We start from the raw sequence: 20,278 nt of genomic DNA, 5'->3' as shown, positions 1-20,278 counted from the left end.
TAACTGAACATAATATAGTGTACTTCATGGTAATTGGATGTAATGGCTCTCCTGAACACCAGGAAATGTGGGGACTGTCACAAAAGGCTAAAGCAAAAGTTCACCTTTTGGACAAAAATAATAAATGCACATTTTTTTGCAGGTAAAAAAATGTGAATTTATTATTTTTGTCCAAAGCAGCCTGTAAAGCATTGCACCAGAAATCAAAAGATCGCTGATGCCATGCAAGTCTCTTGCAGACCTGTCAGAATATCTGCTTGCCATATGAGATATATGAGCAAGCAGATATTCTGACAGGAAGCTTCAATGAACTACCACGGCGCTCCACAAGTCTGACAGATAATACGGGGAAACTTCTCCCTGTAATATCTGTCAGAGAGAGAGGGGGTGGTGGACGAGACTGCAGCTATGAGAACATGTTACATGTGCCACCATAAAAATGGGTGGAACATGTCACATGTTCTCAAAGGTGAACTTATCCTTTAACTCCACCTTTTGCAAAAAAATAATAAATGTGCATATATACATATTGATTAATAAAAGATGTGCATTTATTATTTTTTGCATAGGAGCCTGCAAAGCATTTCAACTGCAATCAGACTATTCTTGCATCCGCATGCATTGCATCCAAGGTACAGACCTTCAAGTATGGGGCCAGAGGAAGTATCAGTGGATTGCTGTGACAGATCAACCACAGATCCAAGCCAAATTCAAATAATGACAGGAGATGGCCAGGAACAGAACCTATATCCTATAAAAGAGAGGGGGTTGGGGGGGTAGGGGCTGCAGGATGTGAACATGTTGCATGTTACACCCTAAAATTGGATGTAACATAGAAGCATAGTCATAAAGGTAGACTTAGTCATGAGAGAAATATGTAGGCTGTCAGTTTGACCACTTGTTGAAAATGCTATTTGCCTGGCGGTGATACTGATTCTTTGCCTATACTACTTTCTGAATCACTTGTTTCTGACAGTGCATACCTGTTTTGGTTCTGTACCTCAGAAGTACTGAAGCCAGAGACAGCCAGGCAACAAGCATTTTCAGAATGAGAACATCAATGAAAGATTCTGTACCTCAAGTCCCTTATGCTAACCCTTTACCAGCAAACTAGCACATAGTTCAAAGTTCTGTACATTATGATGAAGATTTACTAAAACTGGTGCACACAGAATCTGGTGCAGCTGTGCATAGTAACCAATCAGCTTCTAACTTCAGCTTGCTTTGAAAATAAAACCTGGAAGTCGATTGGATACCATGCAAAGCTGCACCAGATTCTGTGTGAACCATTTTTAGTAAATCTCCCCCCATGTGTATTTGTAGCCTATTTACTGCAGCTACTATGAAACTTCCCCTTTCTGTGTGCATTTTAGTGCTGCTTGTGTTTGTGTGAGTTAAGTAATGTATATTGTTTTATACAGAGTGAGCTTCTGAAGGAGTTACCAAAGGCCCTTACAGCCCAGGATGGAGCGGAAAATGGAATGACGTTTTATTCTGCTTTACAAGCTGAAGATGGACATTGGACTGGTGACTATGGAGGACCTCTTTTCTTAATGCCAGGTAAGGATTTCCAGCATTGTTTAACTTGATCTCAGCCTGCCTTTGATGCTGTACATGTAACATAAATATGTGGTGTCTTCTCAGGTCTCTTGATTGCGTGTCATGTGACTCAAACATCACTTCCCGAGGCCACAAAGAAGGAGATGGTACGCTACTTGCGCTCTGTGCAGCTTCCAGATGGCGGATGGGGACTGTAAGTTGACAACATACTTTTAAACCACTTGCCCTCCAGAGGATTTACCCCCTTCCCTGACCAGGCCATTTTTTGCGATACGGCGCTGTGTTAGTTTAACAGAAAATTGCGCGGTAACACAATACTGCACCCAAATGAAATTTACGTCCTTTTTTCCCACAAATAGAGCTTTCTTTCAGTGGTATTTGATCACCTGTGCGTTTTTTTATTTTTGTGCTATAAACAAAAAAAGACCGACAACTTTGAAAAAAAAAAAATATTTTTGACTGTTTGCTATTAAACATGTCCAGTAAAAAAATTGAAAAAATCAAATTTCGTCATAAATTTAGGTCAAAATGTATTCTGCTACATGTCTTTGCTAAAAAAAAATCCTAATACCTGTAAATTAATTGGTTTACGTGAAAGTTATACGTTTACAAATGGTGGTGTATATACTGGATTTTTTATTTATTTATTTATTTATTTATTTTTTTACACTAGTAATGGTGGAGATCAGCGACTTATAATGGGACTGCGGCGGGCATTCTAACACTAGGGGGGAACTGACTTGGTGTCACTGATATCCCCAGTGACACTAATACAGTGATCAGTGCTGATAAAAAGCAGTGACACTGTACTAATGGCACTGGGCAGGAAGGGGTTAACATGTTGGGCGATCATAGGGTTAACTGTGCTGTTTTGCTATGTGGGCTGTGTGTGCTTTACACTGTAAGCACACTGCTTTGTATGGCTCTGCTATGCAGAGCCATACAAAGCAGTGTGCAAGAGCTGACAGGGGAGAGATCTGTATTATTTACATACAGTTCTCTCCCCCCGTTGGATCGCCGGGTGCGGTGGGGAATCACTGGCCGGGACCCGGTGATTGACAGCCGAAGCTGCGAATGGTGGAACTGCAAAATCATAGATATATATGGGTTTTTGCTCTACCTGTGCTTCCCTGGAGCCGTATTTCTGCTAAAGTCGGCACGGAAGCAGTTAATATAGGATTATTGACCTTCTGTTCACATCAGAATATGTATTTTCTGCACTAATGATGTGGCAGGGGCTAACCCATATGTTTACAGTGCCATGTCACAGGTGGCCATACACTAGGAGAATTTTAGTTTTCAGAACATTTGCTTGATTTTCTAACTGATGATCATTTTCTCATACTGATGAGAAAATTTTCAAGGAGCAGGACTGAAATTTTTTATTGAATGAATACATTTCTAACAGTGTATGTGGTTTTCATTTCGGAAATTCCGTTCATATCAAAACCGAATATTTAAAGCAAATGCAGTTTTTAAGTACTTTCGAACAACATTTCTCATGTCTCTGTTGACAATACTGAAGGTACTAAAAAAATTGGCAGCTCTTTGTGTCTGTGGCTATGCACTGGTTCCCAATGTGTGAACCTATCCTTACAGTTTATACTGCTTTTATTACAAATAATGGTCAGTTTAAAGGAAATTCTCAGATGCACATTCTGGCACTCATATACTCATCCCTGATTTATTATATAGCAAGTTGCTAAATAAGCATACAATCCTCTCAAGGCTGTGATTATCCATGTTGCTTGTGCACCTTTTTCTACCACACTTTTTCCTTCCACTGATATGCTTAGATACAGCACTCTGTGAACAGCCAGCTTCTTTAGCAGGACCGTTTGTGACTTACCTTCCTTGTGGAGGGTGCCAATGACTGTCTTCTAGACAACTGTCAAGTCAGCAGTTTTCCCCATGATGTGTAACCTACTGAACCAGACTGGAGACCATTTAACCACTTGAGCTCCTGAGGATTTACCCCCCTTAATGACCAGGCCTCTTTTTGCTACTCGGCGCTGCACTAATTCAACTCATAATTGCACAGTCATGCAATGCTGCACCCAAACAAAATTTACGGACTTTTTTTCACACAAGTAGAGCTTTCTTTCGGTGGCATTTGATCACCTGTGCGCTTTTTATTTTTCACGCTATAAACAAAAAAAGACAAAAATTTTGAAGAAAAACAATATTTTTTACTTTCAGCTATAATAAATATATAGTAAACTCAGTTAGTTATGAATTTAGGCCAAAATGTATTCTGCTACATGTTTTTGGTAAAAGAAATCCCAATAAGTGTATATTGATTGCTTTGTGTGAAAGTTATAGCGTCTACAAACTATGATATACTGGTAGATACTGCAATTCACGCCATTTTTTTGCTTTGTAGCGCTGCGCTAGTTTAACGGACAATTGCACGGTCATGCAATACGGTACATAAATGAAATTTATGTCTTTTTTTTCACACAAATAGAGCTTTCTTTTGGTGGTATTTGATCACCTGTGCACTTTTTATTTTTGGCGCTATAACCAGAAAAATTTTGAAGAAAAATTTTTGTTTTGAAAAAAACAATATTTTCTCATTTTGGTCATAAAAAATATCCAAAAAAACTAAAATGTCGTCATAAAGTTAGGCCAAAATGTATTCTTCTACATGTTTTTGGTTAACAAAATCCCAGTAAATGTACTGTATATTGATTGCTTTGTGTGAAAGTTATAGCGTCTACAAACTATGGTATAGATCAGGGGTCTGCAACTTTTAAGACATAAAGAGCCACTTGGACCCGTTTCCGAAGGGAAAAAAAAGACTGGGAGCCGCAAAACCATTGCAACATTTAAAACAAATCCCAACGTCACCAGGCACTGTACTCGTGGCGAGGCGGACCTGAACCACGTTGAGTAGCTACGCCGTATAGTAATTCATCCCCCATATAGTAATTCATCCCCCATATAGTAATTCATCCCCCCTATAGTAATTCATCCCCCTATAGTAATTCATTCCCCATATTGTCTCAATTCACTTACCTTTGCTCCGCGCGTTCCTCTCGCTGTGTTCCCGCGCTGTGTTCCGGTCTTCAGGGCGGACTGTGAGAGGAGAGGAGTTCGTCACGCTGCCCCGCCTACATCCTGGCTGCCCCGCCTACATCCTGACAGCCAATGTTCCACGCTCCGCGGGCCGGATTAAAAGAGTCCTGACTTTTGAGGCGGCCGCCCGAGAGGAGGGAGGGGAGCGGGTGCCCGGCACACAGAAGAGCCGCATGTGGCTTGCGATCCGCGGCTTGCCGACCACTGAAACCCTATTGCCTGTCACCTGGTGGGCAGTGTGCTCCGGAGCCGCAGCAAAGATGAAAAAGCGCCGCATGCGGCTCTGGAGCCGCGGGTTGCCGACACCCGGTATAGATAATGGAATTTACACAGCTTTTACTTTCTGACTGCCCATCACATTTCTTGAGGTGCTAAAATACCAGAATAGTACAAACACCCTCAAATGACCCCTTTTCAGAATGTAGACACCCTAAGCTATCTGCTGAGTGGCATATTGAGTCCAAGGAAGATTTATGTTTTTCCCACAAGTTTCTGGAAAATGACAAAAACATTTTTTTTTTTACACAAAGTTGTCATTTAAATGATTTATTTCTCACACAAGCCATGGGTATATGTGGAATTACATCCCAAAATACATTCTGATACTTCTACCGAGTATGGGGATACCACATGTGTGAGACTTTTTGGGAGCCTAGCCACATACAGGAGCCTGAAATCCAATGACCACTTTGAAAGCCTGAAGGTGCGTAGCTTCCTCATTACACTTCCTCACTACCTATCACAGTTTTGAAGGCCCTGACATGCCAGGATAGCACCAACCCCTCCCCAAATGACCTCTTTCTGGAAAGTAGACACCCCAAGGAATTTAAAAAGAGGCATGGTGTGTATTTTGCAGATCTAATTTTTTTCACAAGGTTTTGAAATATAAAAAAGGAATACAAAAAATATGTTTTTGTTTTTTTTTCTTCATTTTCCAAAAACTTGTGGCAACAAATGAGATCTGAAAAATACTTACCGTGCTTTTTATCAAATTCCTTGGGGTGTCTACTTTCCAAAAAGGGGTCATTTGGGGAGGTAAGGTGCTATCCTGGCATTTCAGGGCCTCCGAAACTGTGATAGGTAGTCTGGAAGTGTAATGAGGAAATAAAGCCGTTTAAAAGCCTGAAGGTGCTTATTGGATTTTGGGGTCCTGTACTTGGCTAGACTGCCAAAACGTCTCTCACATGTGGTACCCCCATACTCGGGAGAAGTAGCAGAATGTATTTTGGGGAGTAATTCCACATATACCCATGGCATGTGTGAACAGTAAATCATTTAAGTGACAATTTTGTGTAAAAAAAAAAATTTTTTTTTTTTTGTCATTTTCCAAAAACTTGTGGTAAAAAATAAATTCTATTAATTCAACATGCCTCGCAGCAAATAGTTTGGGGTGTCTACTTTCCAAAAAGGGGTTGTTTTGGGGGGTGGGGCATTCTATGCCCAGCATTAGAAGTTTATGCCACACATCACTCACTCTTCTAACCACCTGAAGACCAAGCCTTTTCTGACACTTTTTGTTCACATGAAAAAATATGTATTTTTTGCTAGGAAATTCATTTAAACCGCCAAACATTATATTTTTTTTAAAGCAGACACCCTAGTGAATAAAATGGTGGGTACTACAATTTTTTATGGCATATAGTACTCGCGGAGCGATTTTTCAAAAGCAAATTTAAAAAAAACAAACACTTTTTTTACTTTTAATGCACAAAAACACAATATATTGGCTAATTACTTGGTACAATATAAAAGGTAATGGTATGCCGAGTAAATAGATACCAAACATGATATGCTTTAAAACTGCGCATGCCCTGTGCAATGGCGACAAACTGCAAACATTTTTAATATCCATAGGCAACGATTTAAAAGCCTTTAAAAGTTACCATTTTAGATTTACAGAGGAGGTCTAGTGTTAGAATTACTGCCCTTGATCTGAAGTTCATGGCAATACCTCACATGCATGGTGGAACCGCTGTTTACAGACCGGCACAGGGTCAAGGCTTGTGCATACAGGTGTGCGTGCATGGGAGGGGCAATTTTTTTTTTTAAATTTTTTTTTTATAGTTATTTTGATTTTGTTTGTATTATTTTTGCATTGTCCCTTTATTTTTTTTTTATTACTTTTAATGCTATAACAGGGAATGCAAATATCCCCTATAACTTCAATGGGCATTGTCATATTCTTTTTTGAGAAATCTGGGGTCTATCAGACTCTGGATATCTCCTCTGCCCTTACATTATCTAATCAAACCAAAATCGGTGTGATCAGATGCTTTCCCAATATACAAATGGCCTGTTTATATTCTGCGAAACTGAAGTGATGAAATGCTTATAGCTTCCGAATTCTTAGACTATAGAGATGATTGGCACCACTCTGGTCTCCAATCAGCTCTATGGTCAGCTGGCAGAGACACCGGCTGCATTCTCAGGTTCCCCCGATGGCTCGAGACTGCCCGAGAAGGCCGTGGAAGGCAGGGGTGGAGGGGGGGCATCATCTTCCGCTGCTTGTAAAAGCAATCCTGAAGCTAATTAGCCACTAGGATTGCTTTTACATGAAAGCCGATCGCCAGCTGAAAAAAACGAACCAGGATGATGCCTGCAGCTGTAGGCATCATCCTGGTATAACCATTCAAAGTCCAGTGATGTACCAGTACGTCGCTGGTCCTTGTTGGTATATATACTATATTCTTTTTTTTTTTTTTTGTATGCAGCCTGTGGACTGAATGAAAAAATGAGACAAAATCTCTGCCAGAAAAAGTGTGTGGTATGCCCACCATTAGAATATACCGCCCTGCATCCACGCACTTCTAATGGTGGGCACACATTAGGTCACACTTTGCCACATGCGCCAGTTCCAAGATTGTACAAATGTCTAAATAGTGGCACGCTTGAATAAAAATTGTCCACGTATAAGTGGTACCCCATATGGAAAAAGGATGACACCAAGTCCCAAACTATCTTGCCACTGCTCCCCATGTAGTCTGGGCATCCAGGAGGCTCCATGTGACTATCTTTTCCCTCGAAAATCCAAAACTTATAAGTATAACCTGTTGCCCTCTCACAGGTCTTCTACATCTTGACCCAATATCTGGCACACTTGCAGGGGAGAAATTGTTTGAATGCAAGGCGGCCAGAAAAATTAATGAGGGACTCCTCAACGCAGATGTTTTGCTGGGGAGTATAGACATCTGCAAATTTTTGGTTAAGGTGATTTGCGAGGGGCTGAATTTTGTGGAGCTGGTCAAATTCAGGGTTACCCCGAGGATGACAGAGTGTATTGTCGCTGAAATGCATAAAACACATTATACTCTCATATCAATGCCTGGCCATGGCAGCAGAGAACACGGCATATGATGAATTGGGTCTGCGGACCAATACAACCGCAATTCATTTCTTTTAGTAATGCCCATGTTGAGGGATAGGCCCCAAAAAAATGTAAATTCTAAAACCGTAATGAGTTTCCATGCGCATGGTCTGGCAAGGTTTGAATTTGGGTTGTCGGCGATAAGTTGTTGTGCATATAAATTGCTTTGATCCACAATCAACGCATACAGATATTCCGTGAAAAACAGCTCCAGAAATCAAGGAGGTATGTGAAAGACCAAGATGTACTAGACAGCTGGTACTCGTCAGTTCGACCAAAAGGTAGAGCGACACTAGTACTGGCAGTCTGCTGCATATGAGAGTCATCAAAATTTACCGGAAAGCGCTAACAGAGATCAGGCCTGATTCTGCGAACACTGCTGTTTTGTGTGCAATGTATCAAGTGACAGTGACCTACTGACACTGCATTTGCTGTGGGCTCCCAATCGGGGGTAAGCGTAGGGGCTAAACACAGGTACTGGCAGGTGCCGAGGCTGATCCCGCTAACGCTGCATTTTTGGGGACGTTATACTAATGTGAACGCTGGTATAGTGCTGATCTGATCAAAGATATTGACCCGTTCAGAAACTATACTACCAATCGAGGTTTATTGTGCATGAGCGTGTTCCTGGCAATCAAGGGGTTAAATGTGATGACTGGTGTACTGACGGGCAATCTGATGCTATCTGGGAGGGGCGTGAAAACCACGGAAGCGTGAATCACGTATATATATATATATGTGATTTTGCGCACCTATGCCGCCCTGTAGTAGTATTTCTGCTGTAGGGTGGTCAGGAAGCGGTTACAGAAGCAGTTTGTGTTATGTCGCTGCGTTACTTTAACTGACAATTGCATGGTCATGCAACACTGCACCCAAATTAAATTTACATCCTTTTTCCCCACAAATTAAGCTTTCTTTCGGTGGTATTTGATCGCCTGTGCGTTTTTTAGTTTTTGCGCTATAAAAAAGGTTGACAATTTTGATAAAAAAAACAATATTTTGGACTTTTTGCTATAAAACATGTCCAGTAAAAAATGTAAAAATCAAATTTAGTCATAAATTTCTGCCAAAATGTATTCTGCGATATGTCTTTGCTAAAAAAAATCCCAATACGTGTAAATTAATTGGTTTACGTGAAAGTAATAGTGTCTACAAATGGCGGGAAAGACTCTGGGATTTTTTTTTTTTATTATACTAATAATGGCGGTGATCAGCGATTTATGGCGCTGATCAGCGATTTATGACAGTGATCAGCGACTTATGGCGGGACTGTGGCGGACATTTTGACACTGGGGGGGAACTGACTTGGGGTCACTGACATCCCCAGTGACACCAATACAGTGATCAGTGCAAAAAAAAAACACTGACACTGTACTAATGGCACTGGGGAGGAAGGGGTTAACATTTTTTAGGCAATGAAAGGGTTAACTGTGTGAGGGGAGTGTTTTACTAGGGGGCAGGGGGGGGGTGTACTTCACTGGAACAGGCTGATCCAGAGAGATAAACTCTTCTCTCAGGTTCAGCGTGCTCTGAGCTGACAGAGAGCAGACTTGCAGTGTAAACACTGCAGCCGTGCTCTCTGTCAGTGATTGCCGGTAATCGTCAGGACCCATCGGTTAATGACCGGCCGGGATTCGGTGATGGACAGCCGCTGCCGCGTTCGGTGGGACAGGTAGGGCGGGCACGCGCCTTGCCCGCGCCCCCTAGCTGTTTTGCAGAGCGCCATTAAAAAACGGAGTTCTGCCCAGTGGTGCTGCCCTGCCGCAGTAAAAACACTGTGGCTGGTCGGCAACCAGTTAAAGGCTTAGGAAACCTTCACAGGTGTTTTGAGCTAATTAGCTGATTAAGTGTGACACCACGGGGTTGATTTACTAAAGCTGGAGAGTGCAAAATCAGGCTCACTTCTGCATAGAAACCAATCAGCTCCTAATCTCAGTTTATTCAATTAAGCTTTGGCAATAAAACCTGGAAGCTAATTGGTTTCTAAGCAAAGGTGAGCCTGATTTTGCACTCTATAGCTTTAGTAAATCAACCCGCATGAGTCTCAAATATTGAACTTGTACATGAAACATCAAAATGAAAAGAAAGAAATGTTTGAAATATATCACTCTGTGTGTGATGAATCTATATAATATAAGGGTTTCACTTTTTGAATTGAATTAATGAAGTAAATTAACTTTTTGATTTTCTAATTTATTGAGATGCATCTGTATCTTCTAGGTTAGAAAATCAGATCAATAAGTAGTAACGGCAGGATGAGAATATTAATCACTAAGCTTTCACCTTTAAAAACAAGTTAGCCGTGGTAACCTCTGTCCTGACAGGTTCTGTTCTGACTGATTCGTCCATCCACATCTGGCTAAACAAAAGCAAATAAATAACAATATATTTCCAGCTTAAAGCTGGCAATAGATGATGTGTTTTCTTTTAAATATCAGTGAAAGAACTGATCGAAAAAAAAAAAGGAAAAGATTCCCCCATCCACACAAATGAGGTGAATGGAGTAATCCTCCCATGTGCTATTGTATTCTGAGAGCGGGGACTCCTCTACTGTTAGAATACACTGATCAGCGCTGCAGATGATTGGCTGCAGCTGCTGATCGAATGAAAATTTTCCAACGGTCCCATTCGACATCTCTCGAGCGGGAACAGTCATAGTTGGATCACAGTTGGACTTTTTCCAGTCCTCGCTGAACCAGCCGAATTTTGATCCATCTATAGACAGCTTAAGGGTTTAAACGCACTTTAAAGATGGCTAAAGGCATTTAAAAATGTGTGATTTAAAAAAAAAATGATATTTTGCATGTGTTTGAGTGTAATGAAATTTTTATTCTGGCTGAGGATCTCTAGTAATGAATTATCTTCAATTCAGGCATATTGAAGATAAAAGCACTGTCTTTGGCACAGCTCTCAGTTATACCTCTTTACGTCTGCTGGGAGTTTCACAGGATGACCCAGATCTGACCCGGGCCAGGAACAATCTTCACAGCAAAGGTAAGTTGTATACAGAAAAATGTCTCCTTCCTTCCACAATTGATTTTTGCAGCTTAAAACATCTTTCAGGTTCTTTTGACTGTCCAAGCAGAGGTCTCTTTCAGCTTCCATGAACTTCCATGCAGCAATGCAGAGGTCTCTTGCAGTTTCTCAGTTTTAGGGGGCTGGCCAGGTGATCATATATAGCACCAAAGTGCAGCCTGTCCATTCTGACATAATGGTAGTCTATGATGTAAAGTTGCTTTACCAGGGAGCCTTCCGGAAGCACTGAAAGAATTATGGAAGGCTTTACTGAGAAAAATACTCAGACTGTCATCACCATTTGAAAACACTAGTCTGGCTGTTGTGCTGACCCAGTTGATTTGATAATTCAAGACAAATATTGAAACAGGCATGCAAAATAAGAGTTTTGAATTTATTCTTCACTTGATGCATGTCTGTGATTTAAAATGTACTAAATTTGGAGGCAGCCTCACAACTCACAGTTATGCTCCTGGTCAGGGTTAAAGTGTTACTAAATACAGGACCCTGCATTCACTATATCTGGTCTCCCACAGTACACACAACGTGGAAATGCAATTATATTCTACACTCCACCGAAACTGCCTTACTCAAACTCTCCAACGACCTGCTAACCGCCAAAGCTAATGGCCACTATTCAGTGCTCCTACTCCTTGACCTCTCTGCGGCCTTTGACACAGTCGACCACCCCCTCCTCCTCAAAAAACTACACTCCCTCGGCCTCAGAGATTCTGCTCTCTCCTGGCTCTCATCCTACCTGTCACAACGCTCTTTTAGTGTTACCTATAATGCCACCACCTCCCTCTCACTCCCCCTCTCTGTTGGGGTCTCTCAAGGCTCTGTCCTCGGGCCCCTTCTCCATCTACACCTCCTCCCTTGGCCAACTCATACACTCTCACGGCTTCAACTACCACCTCTATGCCGACGACACACAAATCTATCTCTCAACCCCCCACCTCACCCCCTCGGTCTCCGCCCGAATCACACACCTGTTGAGCGACATATCAGACTGGATGTCGCTCCACTTCCTTAAACTGAACCTCTCCAAAACCGAGTTTCTTGTCTTCCCTCCAGCCCGGACACCACCCCCCATTGACTTCTCCATCATGTCCAACAACGCCACCATCAAACCCGCCCCGCAGGCCAGAGTACTTGGTGTCATTTTGGACTCCAACCTATCCTTCCAGCCCCAAGTCCAGTCTTTAACAAACTCGTGCAGACTCCACCTCCGCAACATCGCCAAAATCCGCACGTTCCTAACTCCAGAAACCACTAAACAGCTCATCCACTCCCTCATCATATCACGACTCGACTACTGCAACTCCCTCCTCACTGGCCTGCCTCGCCGCTGGCTATCCCCGCTTCAGTCCATCCTGAATACGGCTGCCAGACTCATTCACCTTTCCAACCGCTCCGTTTCCGCCACCCCCCTCTGCCAATCCCTCCACTGGCTTCCGATTGCGCAACGGATCATATTCAAAATCCTAATGCTGACGTACAAAGCTGTCCACCATACTGCCCCGAACTACATCACTGACCTAATATCCAAGTACCGGCCAGCACGCACACTCCGCTCCTCACAAGACCTCCTTCTCTCTAGTTCCCTGGTCTCCTCCTCCCATGCCCGCCTCCAGGACTTCTCCAGGGTGTCACCCATCCTCTGGAACTCCCTGCCCCAACCCATCAGATTATCACCTACTCTCCTCTCCTTTAGGCGCACCCTGAAAACCCACCTCTTCAGGGAAGCCTACCCCGCCCCCTGCTAACTTGCCGACCTCCTCCACTCTTCCTACCACTCCATCCCCCACAGCTATCTCCTCCTGTACCACCATCCCCTCCCTCCTAGATTGTAAGCTTGAAAGAGCAGGGCCCTCGATCCCCTCATGTTTTGCATTGTATTGGTATTGTTCTGTCACATGTTCTGTCCCCCTTTGTAATGTACAGCGCTGAGCGAACTATTGGCGCTTTATAAATACTGTATAATAATAATAATAATAATAATAATTTTAGTAAATATATACTGCTAAATACCTTTTCTCATCAGCAGTTAGAGTAGTCTTGTGACTTCTATCAGTGTTCAGCAGAGCACTTGTTAAAGCTTGTAGCAGGAGTTTTCTTTAGGAGGATGCAGAACCCCTGACCTCTGTCTGGGCAGTGCTGATTGGCCCTGTGCTGATCACATGCACGTTACCAAGAAAAAAAAACTCTCTAGCAATATACACAAACCTGAGATTGTGCAGAGTGACTCCACACCATATATCTTATCAGGAGATAAGAGGGGGGCACTAGAAGAAGGGGAGGATCAGAGAAGACAGGATCAAACAGCCTTTTTACACAATGCAGAAGACTAACCCCTTAGGTTCCACAGTGAGTATAACAAGCATGCTTTACTGCATATACAGACTGATTTTATTGGTGTGGGTTTAGTAACACTCTAACTCTGACCAGAGCAGTCTGGAAATGGTTGTTAATGTTAAAGTTGAAGTTAAATCTGATTAGATTTTGCCTTTTCTGGTTCCTCCTTTCATTCCTTATCAACGTGCTAATAAAATGTTTAAATAAAGCCTTTTTGTTTTTGTTACATACATTATTTTAGTCCCAGTGATGTCATCGTTGGGTTTCTGTGCTTCTCTATGCAATTCATGCACATCATGGCTGTCACGGTCCAGCAAAGAGGAGTTATGCAAATATCAAAATCTCTTGATAGGTGGATGTTATTCTGGAGGAGTGGGTGTTCCTAGGCAGGCTGCATGTTTATGCAAACTCATATAAGTAAAGCCTGCATGTCATGCTAAGCCTCCATAAAAAAAAAACTGAAATCTAATAAAATAAAGGGGTGGGCAAGGGACAGTAAGACTGTGAAAGAAAGACTAGATGATGTTAGACGACTTCCTGCCAGGAAATGAGGTGGGCTCTATCTGACTTGCAGGTTCTAATGTGCACTGTAAGAGGCTCACAGTGTGCACTAAAATCAGAGCAAGCAATTTCAGTACAGGGCAGGAGTCTGTTTAACTATGCAAGAAAAAAAGGTAAGACTGGAGTTCAGTTTTAAATTCTGATAAATAATCTACACATGTTTTACGAGAATCAAGTTGAGACTAAAGAACTTTAATTTCCAGACTGCTGGAATTGAAAGGTAGAGTACTACAAATCACAACTTGCTTTTTTTTGTGTACTTTCCCATAGAGAAATACTGTAACAGGCTGCCATCACTGCCCTACTGAAAATACTAGTTGCCTGGCTTATATGTTGGCCCACTTGCTTTAATACTTTTTTAGTCACTGATTTGGAACAAGCATGCAGATCAGGAAAGTCAGATGCCACTATCTGTGATTGAAGCTAAGTATTGAAAGCAAGAAGGTCTGTCTTATATTTCCAAAATATTAAGACAGAAGCCACCTTGTTTCTGTCATGAAAGCTTAATTTAAAGGTCTTTAAGGCATCTCTCTTTTTTTATTCTGTATCATCTCTCTTTTTTTAATTCTGTTTATTGACTTGCTAAGATTTAAATACAAAACAGAGCCATTTGGGCATATCCTGGTTCACAGCATACACAAAAAACATGGTAAAACCAACAAAGAGCAATATGCCCTAAGTTTTAACAGCTCTAGATCTAAAGCAAAAACAAACGTTTAGGCATCTCTAAATGTGCATACCAGGATGATGCTATATGTACAAGTTTGGCATTGAAACTGAGCGGTAACATTACTGAATACTTTACTAAAATCGATCACTGTCCAAAAATGTAGTGACTATGCACTTTTAACATTGGATCATAGACTAAGCCTAAACAGAAGCACCCCTTGTTGTCAGTAGAGGGCATGTAACTGCAGGTACAAGAACAGGAGACCACTTGGAGAAAAAGAGTGGTACACTGCACATGGATTTGAAGGAACTAAAAGGTAAGTATAAAAAAAATTAAAAATAATTAAAAAATGCAGGTTACTACTAAATCAATATGAAACCCTAAGCAAGAAGAATTTGCATAGGATATAATTATAATTTAATAATGTAGACCATATATTTTTTTAGAATTGGGGATGATGTGCCAAGAGGCTTTAAAATGTCAGCACAGGTCTTACTGTGTGATGGTGGATTTGATTTATTAAAGTGGTTGTAAAGCCTAGACATTTTTTACCTTAATGCATTCCCTGCATTAAGGTAAAACACATTTCAGTATGTGTATCGCCCCCTCACCCTCCTTTTACTTCCCTGAGCCCCATCTTGATCCAGCACTGTGCCCGTCTGCAGTGGCTCTGTCCTCTGCTCCCCATTCTCACAGACTTTGCTGAGCCATTGGCTTCCTCTGTTGTCAGTCACATTCTGTGATGAGGGAGCGGGGGGTGGGTCCAAGCTTCGCTGTCTTTGTCTATCGATGCAGGCAGTACGGCTTTGGAGCAAGCCCGCAGGTGTGGAAGTGGCTTCCTATAGTCACACAATGGGAAGAGCGGAGAGCGCGGGCAAGGGATCTGAGAAAAAAAGGGGTGAGTCACGCTGTACAATAGTATTGCACAGTAGAGGTAATTATAATATGTTTGTTATGTGAAAAGCAAAACACACTGTTCAACAGGTAAAAAGATTTGGGCATAAAATTAGCTAATCTTACATAATTTTGGGGTGCTGAAAACGAAAATGACCCTAAAAAATGTTGATTGGCTCCAGTTTCTATGATATATTCACCCATCTAATGACGTATGCCATTCAAAATTATGATGCAACTTCAGCTGCATATTGCGCAATTGATACTGGTGACCAATAGAAAATTGCATGTATACTGAGATGATGCAATATTAGCCTTTAATTGCATCACTTCACTGCATAAAAGCTGCAGTATCTGTAGCTGATTGTAGTTCGACAGCGTCTTTACATTTCGTTTTATGCTTATATAGGCTACTCAGTAATGCCTCGAACTTGTGTGAATAAAGCAGATAATTTCTGCTATATCTGCGGTGAAATAACTTTTATCTCACAAAAAAGGGGGATAACAGGAATGATTAAGAAAGCCTACAACTTGTATTTTGGCTGCAAGATAGGAGACCAGGACAAGAGCTGGGCACCACATATATGCTGCAATTCTTGTGGGACGGCACTGGAGCAATGGTTGAATGGAAAAAAGGCATCTATGCCTTTCGCTGTGCCAATGATTTGGAGAGAGCCAACAGATCATGTTAGTAATTGTTACTTTTGTATGGTGCCTCCAACAAAAGGGCTAAATAAGAAGAAAAAGTTATCTGTGCACTATCCAAATATTCCATCGGCAATACGTCCAGTTCCTCATGGAGAGGGGCTACCAATTCCTAAAGCACCAGAATCCTTCGTGGTTGAGTCAAGTGAGGAAGAACCTGAAGCGTGTAGTCATCAACCGTCAACCTCACATGACCCAGACTTTCTTCCATCCACACCCACTGAACCACACCTCATTACACAAGTGGAATTGAGCGATCTTATCAGAGACCTGGATCTTCCAAAGAACAAGGCAGAGCTTTTGGGGTCAAGACTACAACAGTGGAATCTCCTAGCAAGTGATGTTCGTACGTCTTTCTACCGTCATCGCCAGAAAGATCTGATCCCATTCTTCGTCCAGGAAGGTGATATTGCTGTATGTAACAATGTTCATGGTTTAATCTCAGCCATCGGCGTATGCTATGATCCCGATGAGTGGAGGCTGTTCATTGATGCTTCAAAGGCGAGTCTTAAAGCTGTTTTGCTCCATAATGGCAATCAGCTGCCGTCAGTTCCAGTTGCTTACGCAGTTTCAATGAAAGAAACGTATGAAAACTTGAAAGAGCTTTTAAGGTGCATCAACTATGATGAACATCAATGGTCGATTTGTGGTGACCTGAAGGTGATTGCTATCCTACTTGGACTTCAAGGTGGATATACTAAGTACTGCTGCTTCCTCTGTGAGTGGGACAGTCGTGCGAGAGAAATGCACTATGCCAAAAGAGACTGGCCATTACGCCAGTCATTGCAGCCTGGAGAAAAAAATGTTCACTATCCAGCACTTGTAGACAGCAATAAGATCTTATTACCTCCATTACACATCAAGTTGGGATTAATGGAAAACTTTGTTAAGGCAATGGACAAGAATAAAGCAGGTTTCAAGTACCTGATTAGCAAATTTCCAGCACTTCGTGCTGCAAAAATAAATGAAGGAGTCTTTGTTGGGCCACAGATTTGTAAACTTATTCATGATGATGAGTTTCTTTCTCTGTTGCGTGGAAAGGAAAAGGCTGCCTGGACAGCATTTGTATCAGTGACATCAAATTTTCTTAGAAACAATAAAACACCAGACTACAAGAAAGTGGTAGAAAATCTCATCCAGACTTACAGAAATCTGGGTTGCAACATGTCTCTAAAAATTCATTTTCTACATTCGCATCTGGATTTTTTCCCACCAAACTGTGGAGCAGTGAGTGATGAACACGGAGAGCGCTTCCATCAAGACATTGCAGCTATGGAAAGAAGATATCAAGGTAAATGGAGCCCATCAATGCTTGCTGACTATTGCTGGACAGTTGTAAGAGATAGCCCTTTCCTCGAATACAAGAGAAAAGCCAAGAGAAGCAAAACCGACACAAACTGAAGACAAAACTAGTGAGAATCCTAAGTATTAAAATGATTCAACTTAGCTTATGGCTATAATTTTTCTTGGTAATCCTATGCAATATATTATGCCATTTAGGCTTTGTTATGTAGTCAATATCACTTGCTTTATATTTGTGGAAAGACATCTATCTATATAATTATTGTGCATTATGTAGTCATTACGCCTATAGTAGAAAACTTTCCGTTTACAGAAAAACTAGAGCCAATTGACAAATTTCATTGTTATATTTGAACTCAGAATGTGAAATTCATTAAGAAATGGATCCTTTTGTTTCCAAAACTGGCAAAAAATAAAAATGTGTTGAACAGTGACATTTGAGTTTACAAACGCTTTGATGTGTGACACAATTTAAAAAGGTGGAGACATAATTTTAAAAGGTGGAGATATTAAATGAAGGACTTGTTGCCAAAAAACACCAAATATTGGTGTGCCCTTCCCATCTTACTCTCACCTATCTTCCTCCTGTCACAGGTGGTGCCATTGGAATTCCCTCCTGGGGAAAGTTCTGGCTGGCAGTGCTCAATGTCTACAGCTGGGAGGGGATGAACACATTATTTCCAGAGATGTGGTGAGTTATTTCTTTTCTTTTGTACGATATGGTGTTCCTATGATTCAACATTTAGACATTGGTTTAACATTATAAAATACATACTACCAAGAGGTAGAGGCTACTAAAACCGCTCTCAAGAGCAAATCCTTTTCTATGTTTTAAAAAAAATCTTTTTTGATCACAACATTTTTGTGATCACTTCACATTTTACAAGTACAGTATCCATTTGTATTTATCTTCCAAGTATTTTCAAGCCCTAATGAAGGGACGACCCCTTGAAATTCTGAAATGTATTGGCTATTATTGAAGGTAACTTTCAATAATATTACATTTTTTGCACTTCAAAAAAATATGTCTGGTGCTATCCTCACCACATTCCAATCTACATTTATTCACTCACAGATCTGGAAAACATGGCATTACCCAGAAGTCCTTAATTCTTTTGGAGAATGTTATTGTCAGGGCAGGAGCTGAGGAACGGACAGGCAGGCCTAACAATGTAACGCACTGGCTGACGACAACCACCACCCACAGACCAAAGTCCCTCAGGGCGCGGAGTCTAAGTCCCAGGCTGCCCTTCACCAGGGCCCCTGATGGTGGGGATGGACTTGACGCAGCCAGGAACCAGGTCGCGGCCCCCGAGACACCTCAGCTGCGGTAATGGCCGCCGCCAATGGCGTGTAGCTGGTGGAAGAGACAAAAGAGTAGTCAGACAAGCCGGGGTCAACAACAACAGGACAGAACAGTACAGGACAGCAGACGAGAATCACAGGTCACGAGCCGGGTTCAGCAACAGAGGGTCATATCAAAGGAGAATACAAAGAATAGTCAAGACAAGCCGAATCAGATACCAGGAGAGTCACGAGAGTCAGAACAGAGTAACAGCAACACAAAGACACAAGACACAAGTGCAAAGAGCATGTGCGGGCCACAGGCTTATATGTCATCAGCCACACCCCTCTGGAGGATGGACCACAGAAACCTGAAGGCATAAAAGGGCTCCCATCATGCACAGCAGAATCCAAGATGGACACCAGCACATGAAGTAACATAACCACAGGGAAAAGGTAGGACCTTGACAGTACCTCCCCCTCAAGGACCCCTCCCCCTCCGCGGGTCAACAAAAGGTTTCTGAGGAAAGCGGGTATGAAAAGCGCGGAGGAGGGCAGGAGCATGGACATCCGCGGAAGGAACCCAGGAACGCTCCTCGGGACCATAACCGCGCCAATGAACCAGGAACTGTAATTGACCGCGCACCAATCGAGAGTCCAGGATCCGGCTCACCTCATACTCCTCATGACCGTCAACCCGGACAGGACGGGGCCGAGGAAGAGAGGTAGTGAAGCGATTGCAGATCAGAGGTTTCAACAGGGAAACATGAAAGATATTGGAGATCCGCATCCCAGACGGAAGGGCAAGTGCATAGGCCACCGGATTCACTTTGCGGAGAATGCGGAAAGGACCGACAAAACGGGGAGCCAGTTTGGGTGTGGGCACCCGAAGATTGAGGTTGCGAGTAGACAACCACACCCGATCGCCGACCTGGTATGAAGGAGCGGGCAACCGTCTGCGATCAGCCTGGAACTTCTGGCGCTGAGCTGAGTCCCTCAAGGCCCTCTGGATCTGCCCCCAAGAAGAACGCAGGGCAGCAAGATGGTTCTCCACAGCCGGAATGTCCTGTGGTGAGAACCTCTCAGGTAATACCGCGGGTTGAAACCCATAGTTGGCCATGAAGGGAGACATCCCGGTGGAGGAGTTGACCGCCGAGTTCCTGGCAAACTCTGCCCACGGCAGGAGATCGGCCCAATCATCCTGATGGTCTGAAATATAACACCGAAGGAATTGTTCTAAGGCCTGATTGGAACGCTCCGCAGCCCCATTGGACTGCGGGTGGTAGGCTGATGAAAAGGAGAGACTAATACCCAACTGGGAGCAGAAGGCACGCCAGAATCTGGACACGAACTGACTCCCGCGGTCTGAGACAATCACCTTAGGTAACCCATGCAGGCGAAAAATCTCCCTGGAAAAGACCGTGGCCAGTTCCTGCGCTGTGGGTAATTTCCTGAGTGGAATGCAATGGCACATCTTGGAAAACCGATCG

General features: G+C 42.5%; 1 protein-coding gene across 1 annotated transcript in view; it reads left to right on the top strand.

The window, feature by feature from the left end:
- LSS (lanosterol synthase) overlaps positions 1-20,278 on the top strand; it is a 70,508-nt gene that overhangs the window by 1,427 nt on the left and 48,803 nt on the right. The window contains exons 3-6 of the mRNA XM_089680873.1: positions 1,422-1,560; positions 1,645-1,753; positions 10,875-10,996; positions 18,099-18,195. Of these exons, the coding sequence (XP_089536999.1) occupies positions 1,422-1,560; positions 1,645-1,753; positions 10,875-10,996; positions 18,099-18,195 (467 nt within the window). The remainder of the gene's footprint in view (positions 1-1,421; positions 1,561-1,644; positions 1,754-10,874; positions 10,997-18,098; positions 18,196-20,278) is intronic.

Source organism: Staurois parvus, unplaced genomic scaffold (genome assembly GCF_062004578.1).
Source record: "Staurois parvus isolate SC_StPar_1 unplaced genomic scaffold, SC_StPar_1.0 ptg000251l, whole genome shotgun sequence".
NCBI lineage: Eukaryota > Metazoa > Chordata > Amphibia > Anura > Ranidae > Staurois > Staurois parvus.
This window is presented reverse-complemented; position numbering and strand designations above follow the sequence as displayed.